Below are 25,794 nucleotides of genomic sequence, written 5' to 3' on the forward strand. Positions count from 1 at the left end.
TGTCGTGATGCATTCAAGTGCAATCAAGAACCGCGTGCATGGAGTTGAAGTTCCGGACATCTGAGAAAAGGGCTTGGAATGCAAAACATTACTCGATGTTCCAAAGATAATTGCAGAAATGATGAGTTGCTGTATTGTTCCCATATTTATTTATTGTGCAATAGATGTAATATATCAATCCCCTCTCCCCAGCCACTAGGTTGTTCAAAGGCCAGAACAAAGGTGTAGTATCAGTCCACATTTGCCCAAAAAAAAAAAAATAAATAGGCCGACTCATGTGGTAATATAGAGAAGTATAAGGTACAATTTAGCCATGTCTGTCATCTAGTGGGGAATGATGATATTACAACTCAAAACTACAATAAAGCCCTGCATATTCATTGTTCAGCAGACGTGGATTTGCATCGTCACTTATTTTAGTTCCTCCTGTTTTTCAAGGATTTTTCCCGTTTCCCCCCCAGTTATTTATCAAATAAAAATTATGAATGTGCATCAGTGCTTTTTTTTATGCAGAATGTTCTGGGTTTGTACCAAATAAAATTGTCTATCCCTGCACTATATGTACAGAGGAGCACCAGTTTCATATATGTTTTTGCTATGGAAACAATCAAGAATTTCAACAACATGAGTGTTTCGATTAGTTAAAATTACAAACACGTTATGTACACGGCCTCTAAATGCTTAGTACATTATGTCAAATGGTTGTCAGCAGCTGTTAATGGAATCATCAATGTTACAGTTCAGGATGTTCTACTCTGTCATTCTGTACTTAGCCTGAGGGGCGCTAAAAAGAAGAAAGAAAACGTGTGAGTTGAGGTAGGCTGCCATGCATACACCAACAAGCCTTATCTTGTCTTTGTCTTTTACAGCTTCCCTATATGAGTTTCTTTTTTGTTGGCCTATCAGAAAATTGGCCATCAGAAAAAAAAAAGTTGATGGGAACTTTTAACAGAGTCAATAAATATTTAATAATAATACTGTCTTTCTACTGTACTGTTTATATAAGAAACAAAACATTGAACACAGTTTTATTTTATTAGACTGTACTTTAATGTATTTATTAACATTGTTAAGATAAAATGAATACAGCAATATGTACAAAATGATGCAAAGCATCTTAAGTTGCCTCTCAGTCCCTGGAATAAAGTGAAGATAAATTGTCAATGTGTGGATGAGTATTGGATGATGATTAGCAGTAGAATATGAAAACAATCTAGATCCGTACGTTGGTGCTGTTTGGAAAACCCACATCTACATTTCAAAATCGGGCAATTAAAGACAGATAAAATCAATAATATCATCAGTACTGTTTATTTGAGGAAGGCGACCCCAAGTGGACAACAAAATACTTGCATCGTCACATAATTTCCGTCTTCACGTTGTAGGGTTCAAAGAAATAAAATAACGAGAAATCAACAAAAACGTAGACTAGACATTTATGTAAGCAATACTAATATAATTAAAAAGAGCGGAAGTTGCAAATTACTAAACAAGACAAATCTGAAGCCTTGTGTAGTTTCAATTCATTTTCTTTCACACAGAAATAGTTCAAGGAGAAAAACCCAGGTGGACAAAAATGGAAAGTATACTAGCATTTATTTATTTAAAAAATAATAATAAAACAATTTGTAAGTCGTATTTTTAGCTCCATTGAGTTTAAAAACAGCGCCATGACGTCACCACCGGATGTGACGTCCTTGTTGTTGCACGCGCAGTGCAGCTGTCATGTGATAACTGCTTCTGCCGAGTGTTTCCAACAGTAGCTGACCAAGCTCACCTCTTTTGATGAAGTCCAAATAACCCTCAAGCCCAATTGTATGTTTGTTGGCGCGGACGGCTGCTTTCTGCGGGAAAACCGGGAAGCCGGAGTGCACCGGACGCTGCCATGGGCTGTTGTTACAGCAGCGACAACGAGTCTGCAGACCAGGTAGTTAGCCGCTTAGCTTGCTAAAACAAGCTCCAAAGATTTTAGTCTGCGATCGTACGAGCACTACTCACTCGAAATGATTGACAGGACAAATGATTGGTGATGTCAGAGGATGGGTGAATATTAAAAGAGGTTTATTCGGCTATTAGAGCTTTTAAAAGATATTATTTAGCATGCTCAGTGATGGCCTAGTTTAGGAGCAGTTTGGTGATTGCACACGGTTGGAAATGAGAACTGCTGAAAGTAAAGAAATCTGTCACGAGTTCTTTGGCCATGTTGGTGAATAGCAAAGAGGAGCGACTCCGTATGGCCACATTGAAAAAAGTGAAGCAATTAAAAACGTTTATTAACGTGGCTACAGTCTTACAAAGCTCACGAGATACTTTCAAGTTCCGATTTTGTGTGTGACTCAATCTCTTCCTCATAATCCGTTTGAGGAAACAGCCTCGTTCGTTCAGAATAGCGATATTAGACGTCTATTTTTTTCCGTCTTTGTCTTGGAATTTGTAACCAGATGTGGCAAAAGTTACTCACACGATCCACGATCTTATAGTTTGGAAGTTTGCATAGTTGTTTTTTTTTTCATTTCTTTTTGACATTTGTTTTTCCATATTCTTTTTTGTTTTTCCATATTCTATCAGCTTTAAATCGTTTTCAGCGGGGGTTTAATTTTTTTTAAATATTTTGAAAAGTGAAAAATGTCTCTATTCTGATACAAATACTTTTATAGCCATCAGTAAGAGAATGTAAGTGGATAATTACCATGTACTAAAATTGGGGGAAAAAATGCAACAATAACTTATTTGTGCATATACACAGTAAAATGACACTTCCGTATAAACATGCACGCTCAAAATAAATCTTATGTAAATATAAAGTGCTTCTGTTTCCTCTGGCACACTTGATGAACGCTCATGACTCACCGATGATCCAGATTAAGTTTGGTCATTTTATGATTGAAGGATAACGAACGCAAGCCGCTGATCACCCACCCAAACCCTGTCAGCAAACCCCCAAATGGCACAGACTGGATCACTCCTACCGTCCCCTCGGCCCGAACAGATGAGCAGGCGCTGCTCACGTCCATCCTCACCAAAACTGCACAGTAAGATCGGGATCCACCCGACAGTTGACTCCGTTTGATCATCGAAGAAGTTAATAAACGTTGTCGTTTGTTGCGCAGGAACATCATCGACGTGTCGGCGGCCGACTCGGTCATGATGGAGCAGCATGAGTATATGGACAAAGCTCGGCAATACAGGTATACTTCAAGCTTGTATGAAAAATGATATTTGACTGGGGATGGAACATATTGAGTTCCATAGGTGACCATACATATTTCTTTTTTTTTTTTTTTTTTTTAATTATTATTTCTTTTTTTTATTGTGGATGTGACACTGACTTTAGCACAAAGTATACAAGAATAATTCCCAAGCCCTAGTTGTGACCTCTAGTGTTGAGGTCCATCACCATAATGTTCTAAAAATACAATTTCCAGCACTATGGGAGGAAATGAAATGTCTATGTGTCCCTCTGCTCAGCACCAAGCTTGCTGTTTTGAGCAGCAGTATGCCCCAAAAGAAAGCCCTGGCTCTCCCCTCCCTCACTAGCCAACCCCACCAAGTGCTCGCCAGCGACCTGGTGCCATACTCGGATGTTCAGCAGGTAATCACGCACACACACACAATTCACTGAATGTGAAGCCCAAAACAAGTCTGTGAGATGCTTTGCTTCTCCTGCTAGGTGCCTTGAAGAAAGATTATAATCGTTGTACTTTTTCAGGTATCCAAGATAGCGGCATATGCCTATAGTGCAATCTCTCAAATCAAAGTGGATGCGAAAGAAGAACTAGTGGTCCAGTTTGCCATTCCTTGAACTGACAACTCTGGGCTGCGTATGGCTCCTCCCATCATTGAGCGTGTCCCTGCCGTGCCTGCAACCTCACCCTTCTCTCCACCCGTTTATCAAATATTCACAGTCGATGCCACGTGGCACCGTAACGGCCATCTCGTCACACAAAATCGCAAAATCAAAAGTCAGCGAGTTGTCAACTCGCATCCACATCACGGCCTTCCCTTGAATCACAAAATAAGCCAAATAAAATGTGCAAGTCCTGGCATTGATCCTGCTAGCTGTTCTTTGTTACACCAAATTTGTTTACCAAGATGAATTTTGGATATCCAGCTGAAGAATTCTGATATTATATACAAAATATGAAAAAAACTTATTGGTAACCATTTCAACTCAATACATTAATTTCTGGGAGGCTAATTGACTGGTTATTATTTTTGCACATTTTCACTGGTGAGGTTGCAATAGGCTTCACTACACTGAAGTTCCATAAAGGTTCTCAATGGAGGCCTATGGTTGGGGGGGGAGGGTTGGGCGAGGTGTGTATTATTTTTTTGCCTTCTTTGTACAGAATTTTCTGGCTAATTCTAAAGCTGAAGATGATTGTAGAGGGTGTGTTTTGGAAAGTTCGCAATTGGCTGTGATCGATGACAACCATTTTTATGAGGTCTGTTTGTAAGTTTCCAAACCGAGCTTTTCGCTGCCGATTGTACTATGAGTGATTTGTTTGTATTAATCAAAAAACTAACCGTTGGAGAAGTGTGGGGAGAGCGTTAACAATCCATCGTACCGCAACAGATCAAAGGATCCAAGAGCTTTTTGAGATTATTTATTTTGTGTTTTTAAACGTACAGAAAACACGCAAGGGAGCAGAGTGAGATGCTCTGAAGGGATCTCGTGCAAGGCTGTGATTGTTTTAGCCGCACATTTGAGCTTTCTGTAATGGGTTCTTGGCATTTTTTTTTCCCCCACGGATATGTTATACTAGCTGAAATATATTTGTAATATCTTAGGCTAGTACCAAAAAAAAATACCCCGTTTTTGTTTTGTTTATTAATTCAATAAAAACCTTCAACAGCTGTAGTGTGTGTGTGATGGGGTTTTCAATGTATTACTGATTTATTACAAATGTTACTTTTGGAGTTTAATATTAAAAAGAGACCAAATGTGTTTGCTATTGAACCGCACACACCTTTTAAATAAAGGTCTTGTAAAACAGTTGAATGCTCGCAAATTGGAACACAATCACAAATTTATTAACTTATTTATTTTGCCTGCCCGCGACCCCCGTGGGGACAAAGCGGCTCAGAAAATGGATGGATGGATATTTCACTTAAGCAAATTCCGTTTCATCGAAAAGTGCTGAGTAGAAATGTACACATGCTCTTTGTGTCCAGGAAGTGCCAATCCATCTCATAGATAATACTTTGCTCATATTTACAAGTTTACAACCACTTGAAGTGCTTCAAGACTGTATCAGTGGTGAACCATAGTTCTTCTTATCAGCCATATAAAACAAACATATGTATGTACATGTCGTTTTTCAAATCTCATAAAAACAGTAAGCATGGCACTTGGGCTATGAATCATTTACACTCACTCTTAGTCACTCAATTTGGAGTGCTCAATCAGCCTACCAGGCATATGTTTGGGATATGGGAGGAAACTAACAAAATCTAATGTTCTATTTTTTGACTGGCTGTCTATTATTACCTGATGTGAAAATTATTACCTTTATTATCTTTTTTTTATTGTGGATGTGACACTGACTTTAGCACAAAGTATACAAGAATAATTCCCAAGCCCTAGTTGTGACCTCTAGTGTTGAGGTCCATCACCATAATGTTCTAAAAATACAATTTCCAGCACTATGGGAGGAAATGAAATGTCTATGTGTCCCTCTGCTCAGCACCAAGCTTGCTGTTTTGAGCAGCAGTATGCCCCAAAAGAAAGCCCTGGCTCTCCCCTCCCTCACTAGCCAACCCCACCAAGTGCTCGCCAGCGACCTGGTGCCATACTCGGATGTTCAGCAGGTAATCACGCACACACACACAATTCACTGAATGTGAAGCCCAAAACAAGTCTGTGAGATGCTTTGCTTCTCCTGCTAGGTGCCTTGAAGAAAGATTATAATCGTTGTACTTTTTCAGGTATCCAAGATAGCGGCATATGCCTATAGTGCAATCTCTCAAATCAAAGTGGATGCGAAAGAAGAACTAGTGGTCCAGTTTGCCATTCCTTGAACTGACAACTCTGGGCTGCGTATGGCTCCTCCCATCATTGAGCGTGTCCCTGCCGTGCCTGCAACCTCACCCTTCTCTCCACCCGTTTATCAAATATTCACAGTCGATGCCACGTGGCACCGTAACGGCCATCTCGTCACACAAAATCGCAAAATCAAAAGTCAGCGAGTTGTCAACTCGCATCCACATCACGGCCTTCCCTTGAATCACAAAATAAGCCAAATAAAATGTGCAAGTCCTGGCATTGATCCTGCACAAATTTATTAACTTATTTATTTTGCCTGCCCGCGACCCCCGTGGGGACAAAGCGGCTCAGAAAATGGATGGATGGATATTTCACTTAAGCAAATTCCGTTTCATCGAAAAGTGCTGAGTAGAAATGTACACATGCTCTTTGTGTCCAGGAAGTGCCAATCCATCTCATAGATAATACTTTGCTCATATTTACAAGTTTACAACCACTTGAAGTGCTTCAAGACTGTATCAGTGGTGAACCATAGTTCTTCTTATCAGCCATATAAAACAAACATATGTATGTACATGTCGTTTTTCAAATCTCATAAAAACAGTAAGCATGGCACTTGGGCTATGAATCATTTACACTCACTCTTAGTCACTCAATTTGGAGTGCTCAATCAGCCTACCAGGCATATGTTTGGGATATGGGAGGAAACTAACTAACAAAATCTAATGTTCTATTTTTTGACTGGCTGTCTATTATTACCTGATGTGAAAATTATTACCGTATTTTCCGGACTATAAGATGCACCTAAAAACCTAAAATTTTCTCAAAAGCCGACAGTGCGCCTTCTAGTTCGGTGCGCCTTATATGTGGACCAAATTCCTAAATTGAAACTGGCCCGAAGCATTGTGTCATGAAATCAATCATAAGTGGCCCGCTGAAGACTATGAATCATGAATCAAAAAGACTATGGATCACTACGTTGTGATTATAAAGTATTTTTTTGCATTTGAAGTTGAAATAAAAAAGATAAAATGGAGAATGATTTGATTTGGATTAAAAATCTGACATGATGCATTAATGGTGCGCCTTATAGTCTGGGAAATACGGTGATAATCATCAAACTGATAAATTACACAAATGCATTTTTGCTTCTTTTTTGTTGTTGTATTCAGTAGTTCATTATCCTTTGTCTCACACCAAGACACAAGCTTGCCTAATGGTAGTTAAACTCGGTTTGACTTCAGTCGCAAATGATAAAAACCATAAAGGGAGTCAGCGAAAAGTCAGGGGGACAAATACAGTGTGAAGAACAGATAATGTTTCGCAGATCACATTTTAAGACTTACAAGGATCCTTCCCTTGGACTCACTATCAGTGTGTGGGGTCAAAGGGTCGGCTGGGCTTGGACAAACCTTTACACTAACCCCAGCTACAGAAGCTAGTGCTAGGGACATAGAATGTCACATCTCTGGCTATGAAGGATCTCAAGCCGGCGTGCGAGGCAGATAGGTTCCGAGTAAACATAATCGGACTCGCCTCCACGTACAGCTTTGGGTTCTGATACCAGTTCTCTCGACATGGGGTTGGACACTCTTCCACTCTGGAGTTCCCCACAATGAGAGGTGCAGAGCAGGTGTGGGCATACTTATTAACCCCACTTTGTGCCTATACGTTGGGGTTCACCCCTGCGAACGAGGGGGTAGCCCTCCCTCTGTCTGCCCGACCAGTCTACATGTGCTTCGTGGACTCTCAGCGATAAGGTGAGAAGCTTGGTCACCTGGGAGGGACTCTGAATCGAGGAGCCAGATGAGGTGGCTCAGTCATATGATTAATATGCCTCCTGGACGCCTCCCTGGTGAGGTGTTCTGGGCATGTCCCACCGGAAGGAGAGCCCCAGGACACGCTGGAGAGACCATGTCTCCCGGCTGGCCTGGGAACACCTTGGGATGAGCAGGAGACAAAGAATTTTGTGCTTCCTTGCTGAAACTGGTGCCCTCCGCGACCCGACTCCTGATAAGCGGTGGAAAATGGATTGATGGGTTACAAGAATCTAGTATTCCACCGTGTCAATTTGCAAATGAAAATTTAGCCATAAACCGGGAGTTTGGTTGGAGATAAAATCAACCACTAAATAGCACTGAAGAAAATCCGTTTCAAATAGCTATTTACAGAAAGCCGAAATGAACGGATAAGTATTTTGGGGCAGAACACTGCTGCCTCTTTTCTACACTTTTACATGCTTGTGTTCGTGCCTACTCCGACTCAGAGTGAGTTTGCATGTTCTCCGTTTCTTTAGTGCAGGTTTTTTTCTACTGTACCATCACGAATAGAATAGGAGGTACAGAAAATGTATTCACGGTACGTATGCAGGTATCAAATGGCACATCTGGAGAAATTCGTGAAGCACCTTCGAGGGAGAAGGTAACAAGTGGAGAATATGCATACCTTCTTCTCTTTCCTTGAGCTTTTTTTTTGTTTTGAATTGAGAAGAGGGATCATACTGTTCTCAATGGTTCAAAAATAATATACCATTACAATTCACTTGCCGCATACTATACATGACCATAGACCAATAATAGTCAATGAAGTAAAAATATAGCGTGTGTTTCCGAAAACATGGAATGACACAGCAGTTTTTTGCCTTAAGGTGGATGCACTAATCAGTCTTTTTCAAGTTCCGTTGGATTTACTGTTTTAAACAAGTAGAACTAAATTGTGGTAAGTTTCTGTGGAGGCACTTGATGACTTTGCAAATTTGCAAATGGCTCAATTGTTTTTCAAGAGTTTTCACTCTAAATTGGACAATGCGGTAAGAAAGCTGCAGGGTATTGATGTCGATGTCTTCAAAATGTGATGAGAAACAGCCATGAGAAACAAATCAGTCATAAAGAATCACAGTAAGTAGGCCAGTTGAATCTAAAAATAGTAGTTCTTTACCAAATTGCATAGGAATCCTTAAAAATGTCCATCCATCCATCCATCCATCCATCCATCCAACCCTGAACCGGTTGCTAGCCAATCGCAGGGCACGTGACGAATAACCAACCACACTCGCACTCATACCTACAGGTAATTTGGATGGGGGAGGTGGAATCGAACCCAAACCCTACAAACTGTGAGGCGGATGTGCTAACCATTACCTGTGCCGCCTAAATATCAAGAACTACAATTTAGAAATTAGAAGAATAGAAAATGACCATTAAAATGACCCCCAAGAGGTTCTGCCACACAATGGCACAACAAAATAAGGAATTATGTACAGTGGATACAATATATCCAGTGATACTACCACTTTTCAGTGTAATCAATTAAAGGAGTGGATAAAATACTTGATATTTGCCGTAATCTGCCCTGAACTTGTTTCGTCGAGCCTTATATAATCACAGTAGTTTGCTGACTTATCTGCCTCGGACTACGTCACAATCCTGGGGACTGCACAGTATAAAACCGAACTCAAGTCTTGCAGAAAGTGCATCACAGGAGGAGCGTGAAGGGGCTTGACAACTTTGACCAGAATACAAATCTACAGCCATGAATACCACTCAGCACCAGAAGAAAAACAAGAAAGGTAAGTAAATCATTTTCTTTTCCAGAAACATACAAACAAATTAACAATGAGATCTATTCATTGTGTCTTGAATGGGTTTTACTGCTTTCCTCCAGCACTTCAAAAACACACGTCCAAGAAGAACATCAATCATTTCACAGATGTGCACGGTCTGCCTTGCATCGAGAAGATTGTGTGCACAGTGTTGGATACGCCAATTCCCATCCAAACAAACATCACGGGCAAATTCCCAGAATGGATCAATGGCAGTTTCTTGAGGAATGGCCCTGGGAAGTTTGAAATTGGAAACCAGAAGTAAGTACTTGAGAAAATTCAATACTATGCAGGTAAAGGTGGAAGCACCTCCTAAACTGTCTTCTTCCTCAGGTTCAACCACTGGTTTGACGGCATGGCTTTACTTCACCGGTTCAAAATTTCCAAGGGGCAGGTGACTTACAAAAGTCGCTTCCTCTCCAGTGACAGTTACCAGGCCAACAATGAAAATAACCGCATCGCTGTTTCTGAATTTGGAACAGTCAGCGTGCCGGACCCGTGTAAAAACCTTTTCCAACGCTTCCTTTCAAGATTTGAATTACCGAGTGAGTACAGAACCTACATTTATTCTAGTTCACATTTGAACAGCCCAAACTGATTTTTTTTTCTCTGTTCTAATATGGAATCTTCTTCTACCTCCTCTAGAGGGGACAGATAATGCCAACGTGAGTTTTGTGACCTACAAGGGTGATTACTATGTAAGCACTGAAACAAACACAATGCACAAAATAGACCCCGAGACGCTGGAGACAACCAAAAAGGTAAATGATGACTTTTACTTTACAAAGTGGAAAACTTCACTTCCATAAATTGAAATTTCTGAGCATTTTCTTTCTTTAAAATTCTTCTTCTTCTCTCAATTAGGTGAACTGGAGCAGTTTCATTGCTGTTAACGGCGCCACGGCACACCCTCACACCGATGTTGATGGAACAACATACAACATGGGGAATTCATACTGCTCTAAAGGTATCGTATTTTCATTTTATAAGATAAAAATCGGTCCGCTTCTCGATTACTCCAAGAACCTGTTTGTGTGCTGTATGTACTTTCAGGGTCACACTACAACATTATTCAAGTGCCTCCCACCAAAAACAATAGCCAAGAAACGCTGGAGGGAGCCAAGGTGCTTTGCTCTATTCCCTCAGCAAAGAGTGGAACACCTTCCTACTACCACAGTTTTGGTAAGCAACAGTCCTATGCTGAAATATATTTCGAAAAAAATGCCACAACACATGTTTTTTTTTTTCAATCAAGTCAATTGATTGTGATTGTTAGCTTGCCAAGAGCAAAATCTGAGTTCCCGGCAAGTTGTCACGGTGTTGAAGTCAAAGCCATCTCTGTCTGCAGCTATGTCTGAGAACTACGTGGTCTTCATCGAGCAGCCCATCAAGATGGACCTGATGAAGATTGTAACGGGCACCTTGACAGGAAAGAGCATTAGCAACAGCTTCTTTTGGGACCCCAAACTCAAAACAATCTTCCATCTGGTTCACAAAAAAAACGGGAAGGTGAGACTCAATGACATCTTTCGGCATATTGCTCCTCAAGCGTATGAAAGTGACTTTTTTCCTTGATTATTGTTTATTAACTATTAATTTATCTTCATTTGGTGTCCTTTAGTGATACAAATACTAAACGATATCACCCGAGAGGGATTGATGATATACTAACTAACCAGTTAGTCAGTGACTGGTTCAGTCATCGTCTTCCAAAATAAAAGATGCTTGCGAATGTCTTATTTTGATGAAACTAAAAATAGTGTTTTCAGAAAGGACTGAAAAAAAAACAATGAATAAATATCAATGAACTAAATATCAAATGTTCTTGACAATTTGAAGTTAAACAATAGCTCTAAGCAAGTGCTTGATTCTTAAAAGAGTTGTCGATTCATTTGATAATAGATGAGTTATCGTTTAATCGATTGATTTTGACAGCTCTAAAGCACTTGTTTTAAAATTCCTTTTGAATTCCAGTTGAACAGCATGAAGTATCTCGCTCAGCCACTGGCAACCTTTCACCAAATCAACGCCTTTGAGGAAGATGGTTATTTAATCATCGATATGTGCGCATCAGATGATGGTCAGGCAATCTCAAACTACAATATCCAGAACCTTCGCAAGTCTGGAGAAGAGCTTGATGAGGTAAGCAGGTCCAACAGATGGTTTAAATACAAATTCTTCTGAATGGGGACTAAAACGATACGATACTATTTCCTTCTAGGTGTATAACACAATGTGTAGAGTCTTTCCACGTCGCTTTGTTCTACCGCTCAACGTTGACAACACGACACCGTTCAAACAGAACTTGAACAGCCTGGCCAACAGTTCGGCTACTGCATTAAGGATCGGCAAGAACAAGGTAGACTTCTTTCACGAAACTGCTTACCTTCACTTATCCCATCTGTCATTGGGCAAGAGGCAAAGTACACAATCGTAGCAATCAACAAAATAAAAAGAATGCACACAAAGCATTTCATATTATTTGTTCCGTTTCATTCATCAAACGACGTGATGTCTGTGCAGATATTTTGTACCCATGAGGATCTCCACGGAGAAGACCTTCATGAGTACGGTGGTCTTGAGTTTCCTCAGATCAACTATAGCAAGTACAACACCCGTCCCTACCGCTACTTCTATGGCTGTGGCTTCAGACACCTTGTAGGGGACACACTGATTAAGATGGATCTTCAGGGTAAACACATGAAGGTGGGTGAAATTCACTTCAGGAGACAGGATCATGGTAATATTAAAATTACAATTTGAGTTTACACACACAAAATCAGCTCAACAGTTCAATTCTTTCTTTTTGTTTTGACAATTTCATTTTTTTTCACAAAGGTCTGGGAACAACCTGGTCTATACCCGTCAGAACCTGTCTTCATACCCAGCCCAGATGCCACAGAGGAGGATGATGGTGTCATATTGTCTGTGGTCATCACTCCAAATAAGGTTGGTCCAGTTTAGTAAAACTTCGCAGGGAAAAACATCGATCGGTTCTTAAAAAAGAAAATCCCGTAATCATTTAGTACCAAGCCACTTCACTTTAAAAATCTTGTGAAATGTTGGCTTAGTACAAAGTGAAACGTTTTCTTCTAACACACTAAAAATCCATTTTAATTTCTCGAAGAATTTTTTTTATCAGCCGTAGGCGCACGCTGATACATTTATTTTATAGAAATCATCAAATTAGTATCGTTTTTTTTGTTTATTGTTTTCAGGACAAGAGTACTTTCCTCTTGGCTTTGGATGCCAAGACATTCGAGGAACTGGGGAGGGCTGAGGTGCCAGTTAATATCCCGTATGGCTTCCATGGAACATTTAAAGCCACAGCATAGCCATTTAACCATTTGATGCTTCATCATATTTGTGTTTCACGCTACATTACAAACTATATCTATGACTAAATAGAAATGCAATAGTTTATTTCAAATCTTGTAATATAAACATTTCTTTTGTCTGTATGTGCCTTACAACCAGTTCAGTGTCCATCCCGTTTCTTACCCAAAGTCAGATAGGATACACTAAAGCTCATTAATGGAACAAACAATTAACATTGTTTCTTCTTCATTAAGTTTTTTTTTTTTTCAGATTTCATTTCTTGTTTGTAAACCTGCACTATGTGCTTGTTTTTCTTTTTTTAAATAAAGAAATCAATGTATTGCCAAAGTCTATAAGCTGCTGTATTTATTTAGCCAAGTTTAGCCAAATGGCAGGCAGGTTCAATCATAAAATATAAGTACAGGACATTCTTGTTAACAATTTGCCAACAATAGTTTGTCTCCACCTTGTGGTGAGCTGATATCTTTGGGATAAACGCTGACAAATTTAGCCGTTTTAACTTTTAACATCGAAAATTCAAAGGCAAAAGTGAATAAGAAAGAAATAATATTACAATCATTGCTGTCACTGAGTTATTGTTGCAAATGAAGTCAAATGAAATACTTTATCAACTTTACTGCCATGTGAATTTCAGGAGTGAATTAGGATCAAGGAACAGTAAATGTTATCATATTTCTCTGTAAAAGGAAACATTGCAAGTATACACTTCATACAAATGAATCTTACAATTGCTGAGAAATCTGAACCAACGTTTGCTTCAGGTGATTTTTTTTCTCTTTTAGAAGGGATTCATGGTTTCGAGCTTCTTGCAAAAGGCTTTCCAGCTCCTTCCTTTGAGCGGTATCCACTGTTGCTTTCTCTCTGAAATAATCCATAAAGTATTTATTAGCATGTAGTATGACCAGGTCAATTATAAGACAGCAAAACTAGGAATATTTTATGGTTACTTTGTTGATATAAGATTGTATGGTGTGGTCATCTAAGAAAATGATTGTGTAACTAAAAAATATTGTTGGCCTTCTGATTCATTGCAGTGGTAACAGAATGGCATGACATTGATCCTTTTTACAATATCTGATGCAGCTGCCATCTGTTTTCCACTTGTTATGAGCAATGTTATGAATTCTGATTTAAATAGAAACAGGATAAGTGCTGCAGTGCAAAATAATGAAGAGGTGGCAAGATCTTTACTGTGATTCCCAACCACTGATAAAGTGCCATGAGATATTAATAGGTGTACCGCAGGAAAGTGTCCAGTTTCACTTAATAGGTCTGAAAATTGTGGTTCTTTTCTTTATTTATGCCAATTTAACGTTCTTCCACTAGATAACAGCAGATGCATCAATATGGCTATGTTGCCACCTGTTTGCATATAACTAAAAATCTCAAAGCTCTTGTTTGGTGGTTTGCCTTGAGATTCTAAATAAATAAATAAGTTGCTTCAGTGACCTACCGTAACATATTGGCAAACTTAGAAAAAAGAATCCTGATATCTTCAACTGCACCTACAAGCACAACAATTCATGACAGTTAAAGAAGGAAGCAAATGTGTAGGCGAGGTTGACTCGTGTCATGTTCCTGGCTCCGATTGTGTTATTTTGTTGGTTACCTAGAAGACTGTTTTGCGTCTTTTATCTTGACATTTTTTATGTAGTATATCATCCTGGGTCCGGTTACCAAATAACAAGTATAACCTGATGAAAGTCTCATGAGATCTTTCAGAATTAATTTGCATTAACGTCAAAGTGCTATTGCAAGATCTTATGTTACTACTTTATTCCAAACATTGTACCTCCATTTTGTGAGTCCTGTCTTATAAAACACCTGATGATAAACTATAGTTTGTACAAATTGCATACCTGCAGTTTCAAGTGAATCCACTGAAGTTGCAGATTTGGAATGACGTTTCATCTTTGCTTGTGATGATTTGTCTACATTTCCACAAGTTTGTTCCATCTGGTTCAAATAAATGAAAACGTTTCAATCCATCTGTTTCATCCATTCAACGAAGCAGTTCCACTTACCTCTTGACTGGTCGTGTATTTATGTCCTGTACTGTGTTTTGTTCCTTTTTGTGACATTTTACTGTAAATTAAAAAAAAATAAATACATGTTGTAATTTGACATTAGCACAACCTCACACGTTAGACTGAAAGCTAAACCTCATTCCACTATCTTGAATAGTTAGTTAACTTTGAAGGACTTCATGGAATTTACATGGTTAATATGGCAACGCAAAATATCCAGTAAATTATTAATAGTCATATACACAGCCTACTGTCGAATGTGTCAATTAAGCTACACGTTTATTACACATAAAGATACTGTGCATATGGATACATACCAAGCTAACAGGCTTCCAACTTTAGTAGCCTTAAAATTAATTTTTGTACTTACAAAAAATGTGCAGATTTTTTGGTCGAAGATTTATCAATAGTTCCTGAGAGACTTGAATATTCCCGCTTAGTTAGCTTACTAGTTTCTATGGCATTATCCATTCCTTGCACACACACTCAGACGAATGTTGATATATTTGATTTAAATTGAGGCATCCGCTCACCTATGTGGCTTTCAAAACACCTTGAAAATGTTACATTCGCACGTCGATATATTTTCGGAGAAATGGAATCCGTTGGTTTACAATACATGATCCACACTACACTCATAATGTACAATCATAAATGTATTTAATTTATTGTCAACGTTTAATTTCTTCCATTTGATGTTGAAATTTAATTTACATGTATGGACTGACACATTTTGACAACATTTCTTATCATAAATATAGAACTCACACCATCAGTTCTCTTATTCTTAGAGGTATGAATTAAATCAAGGGCAGAAAACTCTGCAAGGCGCCAATGAAGTTCATTCAGTAATACTTGATGATCTAAAAACAGATAAATATGAAAAATCCGATCAACTAGATACCTTTTGATAACATTTTAAGAGTATTAAGAAAGATTGATTCTCCATACAAGTGTTGTAGGGTGATGCACAAAAAAAAAAAACGACACAGGTTTGACCACTGATCATGTGTCATATTCATATTATTTATTATTAGGAGCAAAAAAAAAAATGAAAGCAAAACGCACTACATACGGTACAGTACATCGATAAGGTGAGCGCCTCTAGCTTTAGAAGCTGGATTTTTTTTGAATTCCCACAGCACTTGAATGCAACACCGGGCCCATCGCAGCCTGTAGAAGGAGCTCTTTGCGCTTACCTAACCTGAAAACCAAACATACACAAACATGGCGTTACCACAAGCAGACAGGATGCTGTGTCCTCTTCGGCGTTCGCTGTACATCATCATCTTATGGCTTGTAGGAATACATTCGTCAACACTCCATCTTCACAATGACGAGCGCTTCATACCACCCCAACACAGAGGATATTTTACAGTAGATGCAAATAAGGATTTCGCAGACGCAGATGGAGGGGGCAACGCGACTTCAGCTCTACGACTGGCTGCATTTGGTGCTGCTGAAGGCGGCTCGGACCACGGCGCCCTTCCGCCAAAACGAAACCGCCGGAGCGCTAGTGAATCAACCATGCCGAAGGTGTACGGCCAGGTATTGAGATGCATCCCAGTGGTGCTTTTCGAGTCACACCTTTCACGATCAGCGCCACCTTCAATGGTCCTGAGTTGTGTGTCACACTTTAAAGCAAACATTCAAGCCCATTGAAATCATATCGTTAAGGAAATGATGCGATTGTATATGCACCGAATTCATAAGTAGGTCTAAATGCAGGCTGAGTTGACAAGGGCGTAAAACGACCCAGTTGCGATCCCAGCCGAAGACACCGCGATCCTGCTGTTTTTTTTCTAATGTCCCTGTGTTCAAATGGCTGTGCAACTCTTAACCTGCGTTTACCTCGTCACGTATTGTCTGAATAGCAAGCTAGCTCCCAAAAAATCGGATTTGCAACAACAGGGGTATTTTCTGGCAGAAGCGATTCATAATCAGTTTCCATCAAACATATGATTTGGAATTATATTCATGCTTATTTGACAGCCTCTCATTGGGAAAGTAATATCGGGGCTTGGAGATAAGGAGATCTGATCAACAAGGAATACATCATGAGATATTTTGAGGGAAAATGTTTCCTGAGACTAAAGGTTGACTGTCACTCGCCTTGACTAACTCTAACTAAAGAAAAAAGCATGCCATAAAGACAAATGAATGTATTAACAGTCTACTATAGTTCAAATTTTCCTTCCTTCCTTCCTTCCTTCCTTCCTTCCTTCCTTCCTTCCTTCCTTCCTTCCTTCCTTCCTTCCTTCCTTCCTTCCTTCCTTCCTTCCTTCCTTCCTTCCTTTCTCCCCCCCCATCCTAACCGGTCTTGTCTATCAAAGCTTAACCCAATGTTCATGCATATTGGCAAATTATTGCTCAATTGTCAAATTGATATCGTTTTTTTATGACTTATACTGTACAACACGCCAACCTTTTGAATTTATAAAATTGTACAGGCGAATGCTACATCGCATACATCACATCCAAAACAATGATGATTCGTAAGTCATCGTGTCAATATTTGACATTTTTTAATGTTCTCATTTATGTGTATTGATCTCATCACATATGAATGATGAAGTAAACTGCAGATGCCAACACATTGATGTCTGTCTGGTTGGACATGTTTTTTGATGACCCTGCTTCGGGCTTCATTATAGAGCATAAATCTGTCTTTTAAAGTACTACAGATCCTTGAAACATATTTCACCAATTGTCGAACAATGACCAAGCCAGTTTTGAGAAGTGTCACAGTAATTTAGGGAAGCATTAGTTCTCTAGTATGTGACTTTGCCATTTGTTAGAATTGTCCTTATTCCCCTGCATGCATTGTTATTTTAGAAACACTGCAAAGCTTCCTGTTTTTTTTTTGTCTTCGTTTTTTTATAGGTACACTTGTTATTAGAATGATATCAAGTAGCATTTTAAATGAATGCCAACTGCATGAGTTTATGGTAAGGAAGTTGTCAACAGTGACACTGACAACATTTCAGAATCACGCCAGACTGCAAGTAGGGAATTTCCGCAAATAATTAACAGTGTGCCAAAAGTGATTAGAATTGGCTGTCTCAACCACATTTTTTGCGAGTCTGAGTCCATGTCACTTGAATTTGAGTATATGCAAATTTTTGGTCCGATACCTCGAAATTGCCTTATGAAGAACTAGAGAGCACATCCAAATGATATCAACTGACTTTACTTTGTAATGTGAATAAAAGTGTCCCAACTTAATATATTTTTGTATAGCTATAAGTCCTGTGCAGATGTGAATGTGGGTGTGAATGGCATTAGCTGTCTCAATTAAAGCATTCCTCAATTAAAGCCTTCTTAAATTTCATAAATACTGAAATATTGTCGACAACCCCCCCTTGTCCCATATACAGTGGAGCCTCTGTTTTCGAACAATTCGGTATTCGAACAAAACAGTCGAGATTTTTTTGCTTCGGATGTCGGACGAAATTCGGTTGTCGAACCTCGGACCCACATGCCAACTGACTCCGTTCGTTATTACATTTTCGTTACTCTGAGGATTGTATCAACTCTAATCATGCCTTCGAATGAAGCAAGTGGTAGCGGTAAAGCCATCCTAAAACACAAAGACGCTCCTAAAGCAATGCGACAGTGAGCGCCCGGCTGGCGCGCTGCGGGCGGTTGCGCGATCGGACCAAATTAAGCTCCCTGCGCAATGAGGTCAACTTAAATTTTGGAAAGTCCATTAGCACTTTAAAAATATTTTCTAAATTTTAGCGACCTCTCTGTCACAATAATGCGACCAGCGCGGTGTTTTTGTGCGCTCGGCGGCGCGCTACAGTTGCGCGTTCGCCGGTGCGCTGCAGTTGCGCGATCGGACAAAATTAAGCTCCCTACGCGCTGAAGTCCTCTTAAATTTTTGAAAGTACATCAGGACTTTAAAAATATTTTCTAAATTTCAGCGAAGGCTCTGTCACAATAATGCGACCAGCGCGGTGCAGTTGCGCGGTCGGTGACGCGCTACGGTTGCGCGTTCGGCGGTGCTCTGGAATTGCGCGATCGGACAAAATTAAACTTCCTGCGCACTGAGGTCCACTTAAATTTTTGAAAGTACATCAGGACTTTAAAAATATTTTCTAAATTTCAGCGACGACTCTGTCACAATAATGCGACCAGCGCGGTGCAGTTGCGCGGTCGGTGACGCGCTAAGGTTGAGCCTTCGGTGGTGCGCAGGTTGCAGTTGCGCGATCGGACGAAAATGCGCAAATGAAAAAAATGACGTTTATTTTTTTGCTTGTAACGGATTACATTATTCTTTTCCATTATTAGACTTTGTTTCCATTATTTGTAATGGGAAAACATGATTCGGAATTCGAATGATTCACTTCTCGAACAGCCTTGGGGAACGCATTGTGTAGTTTGCAAACGTCATGTCACGAATTTACAGGGCTCCACTGTAATCTCCAATCCTAATTCTTTTTTCAAATGTTTAGATAACTGTGGCATTTTTTCTACTGCAAAAATAATGATTTTTTCATAGATACATATTGTCATATTTATACATTTTAATAGTTGTAGCGTATTACATGCCAAATGTGTCAGGAAGAGGCTGAGCCAAAATTTGAAGAACAACGACCTCTTGACAGTGAGGGGGATGACAATAGCTAAGCATATATTAGAGGCAGTGAAACCCACTCATTAGCAAGATGAATAAGAAATCCAGGGAGGAATTTTAAGGCATTGACGAGACAAAGTTTTGGAAAAGAAAGGATCTGCACACAATTATATGCATTTATTGTGCTTGATGGTATGTAAATAAAATATCAGTTTTTTTTCCCCCATCAAAAATCCAGTTCTAGATTTTTATTACATTCACCACTCTTGCTAATAGAAAAAGTTAATCATATTCGAAACAAGTTTGGGGCTTTGTTTGTTTTCTGTTTTTCTTAGTCCTACAAATTGCTAAACCTCGAGAGACGAGAGACGCAATTTTCATTCAACCATCAAAGATAATGAGTATTTGTAGAAAAAGGGAAATCCTGATATTTGCACCTAACGACAGAAAGCAGGAGCAAGGATGTGTTGCCTGCCAGTCCGAGAGAGATGATGTCATTGCTTGAAGCTGACTGTGCTGCCATTGGGCTCTTGGCCACGTTGCACCCCCCCCCACCCCCCTTCCTTTCACTCTTGTTGAATAATGGAGAGCTTTGAGCTGAAGAGAAGGGAGGTTGGTAGGGGAGTGCAGACTAAATGCCTGTTGTATTACCATGTCCTGTAGTACCAGACGCAGAGCCCCACTACTGACATGATGCTAACTTACTGTGGAACTATGGAAAGCATAGCAGATGGAATTTAGACTTCTAGATGTGCAGAAAAAAAAAAAAGTTAACTTGTGTGTGTGTTTGTGTGTGTGAAGAGATCAATTCGAATAGGTACACTTTAAAATATTTGTGGATAACATATGGATAACATTTAAATTTCAGCTTTGGTGATGAATCAGCTTAGAGTTAAATCGCAATGAAACAAGTACTATACATGAGCTTATATTTAAACAGGCAGGCAATTCATCCGCTTTTGATGATAAGCTGCTGTCTTACGCGAACAAATTGTGCTAACAGGATTGTGTTTAGTTTGTTTAACTCTATTCGTGCTGATATTTCCGTGTTAAGTGTTCATCTTTTGCAAAAGCACAGCACTGTACCGCTGGTATGCTTTAAGTCATCCATATTTACAACATGCCGTGACCTGCCATTCGTTGTATTTGGTGAGCGCTAAATGAAATAAAGTCAAAATGGTAACCAGGTTTTATTTACAGGCATGATGAGAGCCTGAGTTGGGAAAAGGCAAATGAACATTAAACAAAAAAAGGTCTCTTGTAAATTCTTCAGTCCAATAAGATTTATACTGTCTATTGAGAAAGCGTGTCAATTACAAATTATAAGGAACACGTAAAAGGTTTCACTGCTGAAGTCTCCCTTGTTTTGAACTTTGGCTACCCAAATGTGAGGCGGTATCTTAATGGAAAAACAAATTGTCATCTTAAAGGTTATTTGAGTGCACAATATATTCTTTTCTTACAGTGGCAACGTAAAATGGCTGCCCTCTAGGTTCAATCCCAAGGGGCCTATTGTTAGTCCAACAGTGTATATTTTATTGGCAAGAAGTATTGTTCCAATTGAAGAATAATCTGTCTAACACACATTCCTGAACTTTTGTGGCAAGTGTCTTTACGTGTGTCAGTTGTTACTTTTGGCCTATTTAAGTTTGCTATTTGATTTCACACAATACAGGCAGAAACAAAAAAATAGAATCCAGAAATAACAAAAATATTTGACTCTAATTATTGTTGCATAGCCATAAATATTTTAGCTCATACATTCAGCATGCAATAAATCCAAAGAATCACATTTGAACTCAAATTCTCATCATGTTTTCACTACTATTTGTTCTGCAGGCCAGCTTGAATGACTCCCATAACCAAATGGTTGTCCACTGGGCTGGAGAAAAGAGCAATGTCATTGTGGCTTTGGCTCGAGACAGCGTTGGAGCCGTTGGACCCAGAACCAGCTCGGTAAGTTCAACACATCCATGAGTGAAACTTGCACAATCAAGACTTGACTGTAGACTCAGAATACTTTCTGATATCACTCTTTTACATGATTAACCTCCTTGTTTTGTCAATTGATTCATCAGAGCGTGTTAAACCTTTCTTTTCAAACCGGTTTGTCATGTTTCATATGATGTAGTAGTTGAGCGAGACTTAAATAGACAATCTGCAGCATTCACCAGTCACACCCAGACAAATAAGACATAACACTCTACTCTCAAGCAATAATTGAAGAGCTTGCATGCTTTCTCACGTCATCCCTGAGTTAACAATTTGCTTGTTGTTCACTTTACCTACTGAGAAATCGATAGAAATTTGGGAAGGCATTTTAAAGCTGAAATCAAGCGGATATTTTGGGATTTGAATCTGGATATTATGAGCATTATTTCTGAAATACAATTGCACTGTTTATGAAATCAATGAAAATCAAATAACCCTCTCTGGGTTCTTTACAGAGAAAAAAAAAAGTCAAGAAATAAATAACATTATTTGAGAAATAATCCTCTCTGGGTTCTTCACAGAAAACAAGACTCCACAAGGGTGGAATAGAATGTCACGTTCTATGTGTGTATCTAATGGCATTTGAAAAAATTGGCAAAGTTTTTTTTTTTTAATGCATGTAAGTTTTCAGAAAATATACAGCTACTAATGATCTGTTTCTGCTTTGAATCCAGGTCTATGTGTCCTATGACTACGGGTCCACCTTCACGCTTGTCTCTGCAAAATTCCAGTTGTCCGACACCAAGGTCAAGAATGGCAGCACACAGATCATCTCTCAGTTTTACCACAGTCCTGCAGATAACAAGAGGGCAAGTAGATTCTTATTTCTTGTATGACCACATGCACTAGTGAACACAATCAGGTCAGTATTTCATTGACAGAATGTTTCTGTCCTACTGACACACCCTGCAGTAGAAATGTTAGAGATTACAAGTCTAAGCTATCGTTCAAATTTTGAGCTGTCGGTTTCTAAATTGGTCAGAGGGAGATTTTCCTTTTCAACTCGCACAAAAGTCTAACCTCAATCCCATCAGAAACCTTCTAGCTAAAAAAATAACAGTGAGGTAGGACCTCTCATTTAACAACAGTGTACAGTCACCTCTGACCTCACAAATGTTTTTCATGGATAGACTAAAATTCCTCACTGAGACAGTCCAAAACTACGTCGAAAGTCTTCTTCCATAAAGAGCATCTGCTATAGCTGTCAAAATATTTGATCCTATTTTCATTTCCCTTTTGACATTAATAGTGAATGACTGACTAAGCCTGTTTAAACATTGTAAGTTAATGTGCATGTTTTTGTCATTCATTAACTATTGTACATGGTGCATTGCAAAGAATCAAAATTTGTTCAAACATATTTTATATGCAGTAAATTTTAAACAGTTTGTGATTCCTTGTGTTTCAGTACCTCTTTGTAGACTCCACCAACAATTACCTGTGGAACACCTTTGACTTCTGCAAGAGTGTGCAAGGTTTCTCGCTGCCATTCAAACCAACAGACATGTTGATCCACAGCACAATGCCCAACCTGGTGCTCGGTTATGACGGCTCTCATCCAAACAAGCAGGTAAAGAATGACACCCTCTGCCTACAGTACATTTAATATATTAATGTTAAACTTGGAAAGGTTAGAATTTTCTTTCTTGCGTTTTTTTTAAACCAGTCAAACCAAATGTGACATTTCATTTGAGTTTTGTTATATTTGTTGATGAAGGACTCCTAACATCTGCACATCAATTGTGTACAAAAAAAATGCATCATGAAAAAAAACATTTCATCATTTAGTGTGAAACACTTCAGCAGCTGAGCTGAATGGAAATAGTATTGTTGGAGAGAGTATCGTTGAGATGAGTTAAAGTTTATCATGGATTCAAGTTTGTTTGTCAGAGTGCCTTTGGTTCTCCACATTCACTCTGGCCTCATTGAAAACGAAGTCCCCAGTGTCAACAGTACCTTGCAACATGGGAGTGTTTTATGGCAAGCCTTCATTTCCTTCATTAGGCAGTGTGTGCAGTTTGGAAAGGCCTTAAACACATTTTATGAGATGTCAGTCCAGATCCTTAAAATACTACAACACAGTAATTACCTACAAAAATGAAATGTATACATTGTAATATACATATATAATATGATATATTATACATTTGATAATAAAATACAACATTCATTTATATGCATTTGTTGTCTCAGTGGGTATTCAAAACAGACCATGCATATAAAGCAAGAGCCCGTCTGATTTTATTTCCCATCCACAAGAATGCTGACAATACAATTTTCGATGAACACATGTTTAGAAGTGTATGATTGTTATTTCGTTTCTTAGAAGATGTTCAAATATTTATGAGCCACTGACTATTGTCTGTACACATATTTTCCTTTTAAATGACTGTTTCCATTGACTGTTTTTTTTTTTTTTTTATGTCGTCATCATGAATCTGTTTTGCCTAACATGGAGAATGGAAACCCTAAGCACAAATTATTGCTTGCTATATGAAAGCTGAAATGTCTTTCTTCTTGACTTCATGCAGCTAAATAGAAGCTACTAAATAATTCTCCACCACTTACATGTGCAAAGACAAAATGAAGGAATGAGCATGACCTACATTTTTTAAATGCACCACCCCCCCTCTTCTTCTCTACCCCCCTCTTCTTCTCTTGTAGCTGTGGAAGTCAGATGACTTTGGGGAGACCTGGGTGTTGATCCAAGAGCATGTGAAGACCTACTTTTGGTAAGTTAACATCGTATGAGCACAGGCCAAGGACAGCCTGTCGGGGACTGAGATGAGTCAAAACAATGAACAAATACCCTGTAGTATGTTTTGCTTCCAAATAAATTGACTGGAGAATATTGGCTGCATAAGCTTATGGTTTTACTAAATGTAAGAAACGGTGTGCATTGTCGCTAGATATCAGAGATGTGACCAAAATAGTCAATAGTCGGTTGCACTGCTCACCACATGATTGAGGCTTGAGCACATAAATAATTTTAAACATGTTTGAATTATTTTACAGAAATAATGGTTTCAGTTGAATTACATCATATTAATGTGACTGTTTTCCAAAGAGAAGGCAAGTCACTGGCTTAATGATTTGAGTGGGTTGAAAGTTTCATGTTTATACTTTCATTTTGACCCTTTTATGAATGTTTTATCTGTTAGATGTTAAAAAAACATGTTCATTTTCTAAAAATGTCATTTTTATGAACTCTGAACCCAAACTGAATAATATTTACTTGGTGGTCACATCCTTTTTTTCATCCCTATCATTGCTCAACTGAGCTCGCGGATGAGTGAGTAATGACAATATATTTACGAAAGCACATTCCGCTAACTTAACTCATTTTCTAGCTCTAGTAAAGAAATGGACATCAAATTATGAAAGAAAATTAAATGTGCCTGAAATAATGGTTGTGATTGCATCTCAGTTCAATGCAGTAGAAATGAAAACAGCTCAGCTCCAAGTTTGCTGTGCAATCAATAATACCTCAAGTCGTATTGGTAATGAAATGCTCTTTACTGAACAAAGGACTCAATGAAATGCTGAATATTTAAATTTATTTGGTCAGATAATTTCCTAATGCAGGTTTAAAATAGTGTGGATCAATAAACTGAGGTTGTAAAATGAAATTGAAATTGCAACTTGACTGCAAAATGGAACTGATTGCCAATGTGTAATTTTAGCCAGTGAAAGACAATCAAATTCCAAATTAAATTGCAAAATGGAACTGATTGCCATTGTGAAATTTTAACCAGTTAAAGACAATCAGCAAAAACTGTACAGTATTGTCTAGGCTTCTAATTTGACGTTTTTTTCCATGTATTGTACTTTAATTGACCCGTTTTCCAAGATGTTAAAGTAGCTATAGTGTGGTCCAATATACAAAAAAAAAAAAAGTACTCCTTGTTAGTGAGCAAGAATATCTTCTGTAGCGTCCCTAACCTCGGACAAAAGGGACTGGGGATCAAATCCTGGTTGAGGTGAACAATAGCATCCAGTTCGGTCCCTCGACTAGACCTTTCTTTCAAGACCCTTAGAGTTCATTCATTCAAAGTAGGGGACATAGAGAGTGAGCAAATAGTCTGACTTGCACTCTGGTTCGGGTGGGGTCCATAAGTTAAGCATGGATCTTGGACTAAAAGCCACACTTGCAGAGACAGTGCTCCCTCTGTTAAGCTTTTGAGTCTCAGAAGGAAAACACAGTGTTTGGAGCCTTAATATAAGACACAGTCAAGCAGTTGAACTGCTTTGTTTTTTAAGATTTAAACCA

At 38.8% G+C, this 25,794-nt stretch overlaps 3 protein-coding genes across 3 annotated transcripts in view; all 3 read left to right on the plus strand.

The window, feature by feature from the left end:
• The first annotated feature begins 1,695 nt into the window (after positions 1-1,695).
• On the plus strand, positions 1,696-4,880 carry lamtor1 (late endosomal/lysosomal adaptor, MAPK and MTOR activator 1). Its single transcript, XM_085917262.1, has 5 exons — positions 1,696-1,927; positions 2,890-3,032; positions 3,111-3,188; positions 3,469-3,592; positions 3,710-4,880. The coding sequence occupies exons 1-5, from the start codon at positions 1,886-1,888 to the stop codon at positions 3,800-3,802; spliced, it is 480 nt and encodes a 159-aa protein (XP_085773388.1). The 5' UTR covers positions 1,696-1,885; the 3' UTR covers positions 3,803-4,880.
• Positions 4,881-5,665: 785 nt separating this feature from the next.
• Positions 5,666-13,254, plus strand: bco2b (beta-carotene oxygenase 2b). The gene is made up of 13 exons (XM_085915752.1): positions 5,666-5,811; positions 5,929-9,554; positions 9,650-9,848; positions 9,921-10,132; positions 10,233-10,348; positions 10,452-10,554; positions 10,641-10,769; positions 10,936-11,096; positions 11,562-11,729; positions 11,809-11,946; positions 12,111-12,293; positions 12,426-12,536; positions 12,806-13,254. Exons 2-13 carry the CDS (start codon positions 9,518-9,520, stop codon positions 12,920-12,922), a joined length of 1,674 nt encoding a protein of 557 aa, XP_085771878.1. The 5' UTR covers positions 5,666-5,811; positions 5,929-9,517; the 3' UTR covers positions 12,923-13,254.
• Positions 13,255-16,179: 2,925 nt separating this feature from the next.
• sorl1 (sortilin-related receptor, L(DLR class) A repeats containing) overlaps positions 16,180-25,794 on the plus strand; it is a 31,207-nt gene continuing 21,592 nt past the window's right edge. The window contains exons 1-5 of the mRNA XM_085915751.1: positions 16,180-16,501; positions 21,372-21,488; positions 22,199-22,333; positions 22,933-23,094; positions 24,189-24,256. Of these exons, the coding sequence (XP_085771877.1) occupies positions 16,181-16,501; positions 21,372-21,488; positions 22,199-22,333; positions 22,933-23,094; positions 24,189-24,256 (803 nt within the window). The 5' untranslated portion in view covers position 16,180. The remainder of the gene's footprint in view (positions 16,502-21,371; positions 21,489-22,198; positions 22,334-22,932; positions 23,095-24,188; positions 24,257-25,794) is intronic.

This window comes from Syngnathus leptorhynchus, chromosome 7, assembly GCF_054491065.1.
Source record: "Syngnathus leptorhynchus isolate UIUO chromosome 7, UIUO_Slep, whole genome shotgun sequence".
NCBI classification, from domain to species: Eukaryota; Metazoa; Chordata; class Actinopteri; order Syngnathiformes; family Syngnathidae; genus Syngnathus; species Syngnathus leptorhynchus.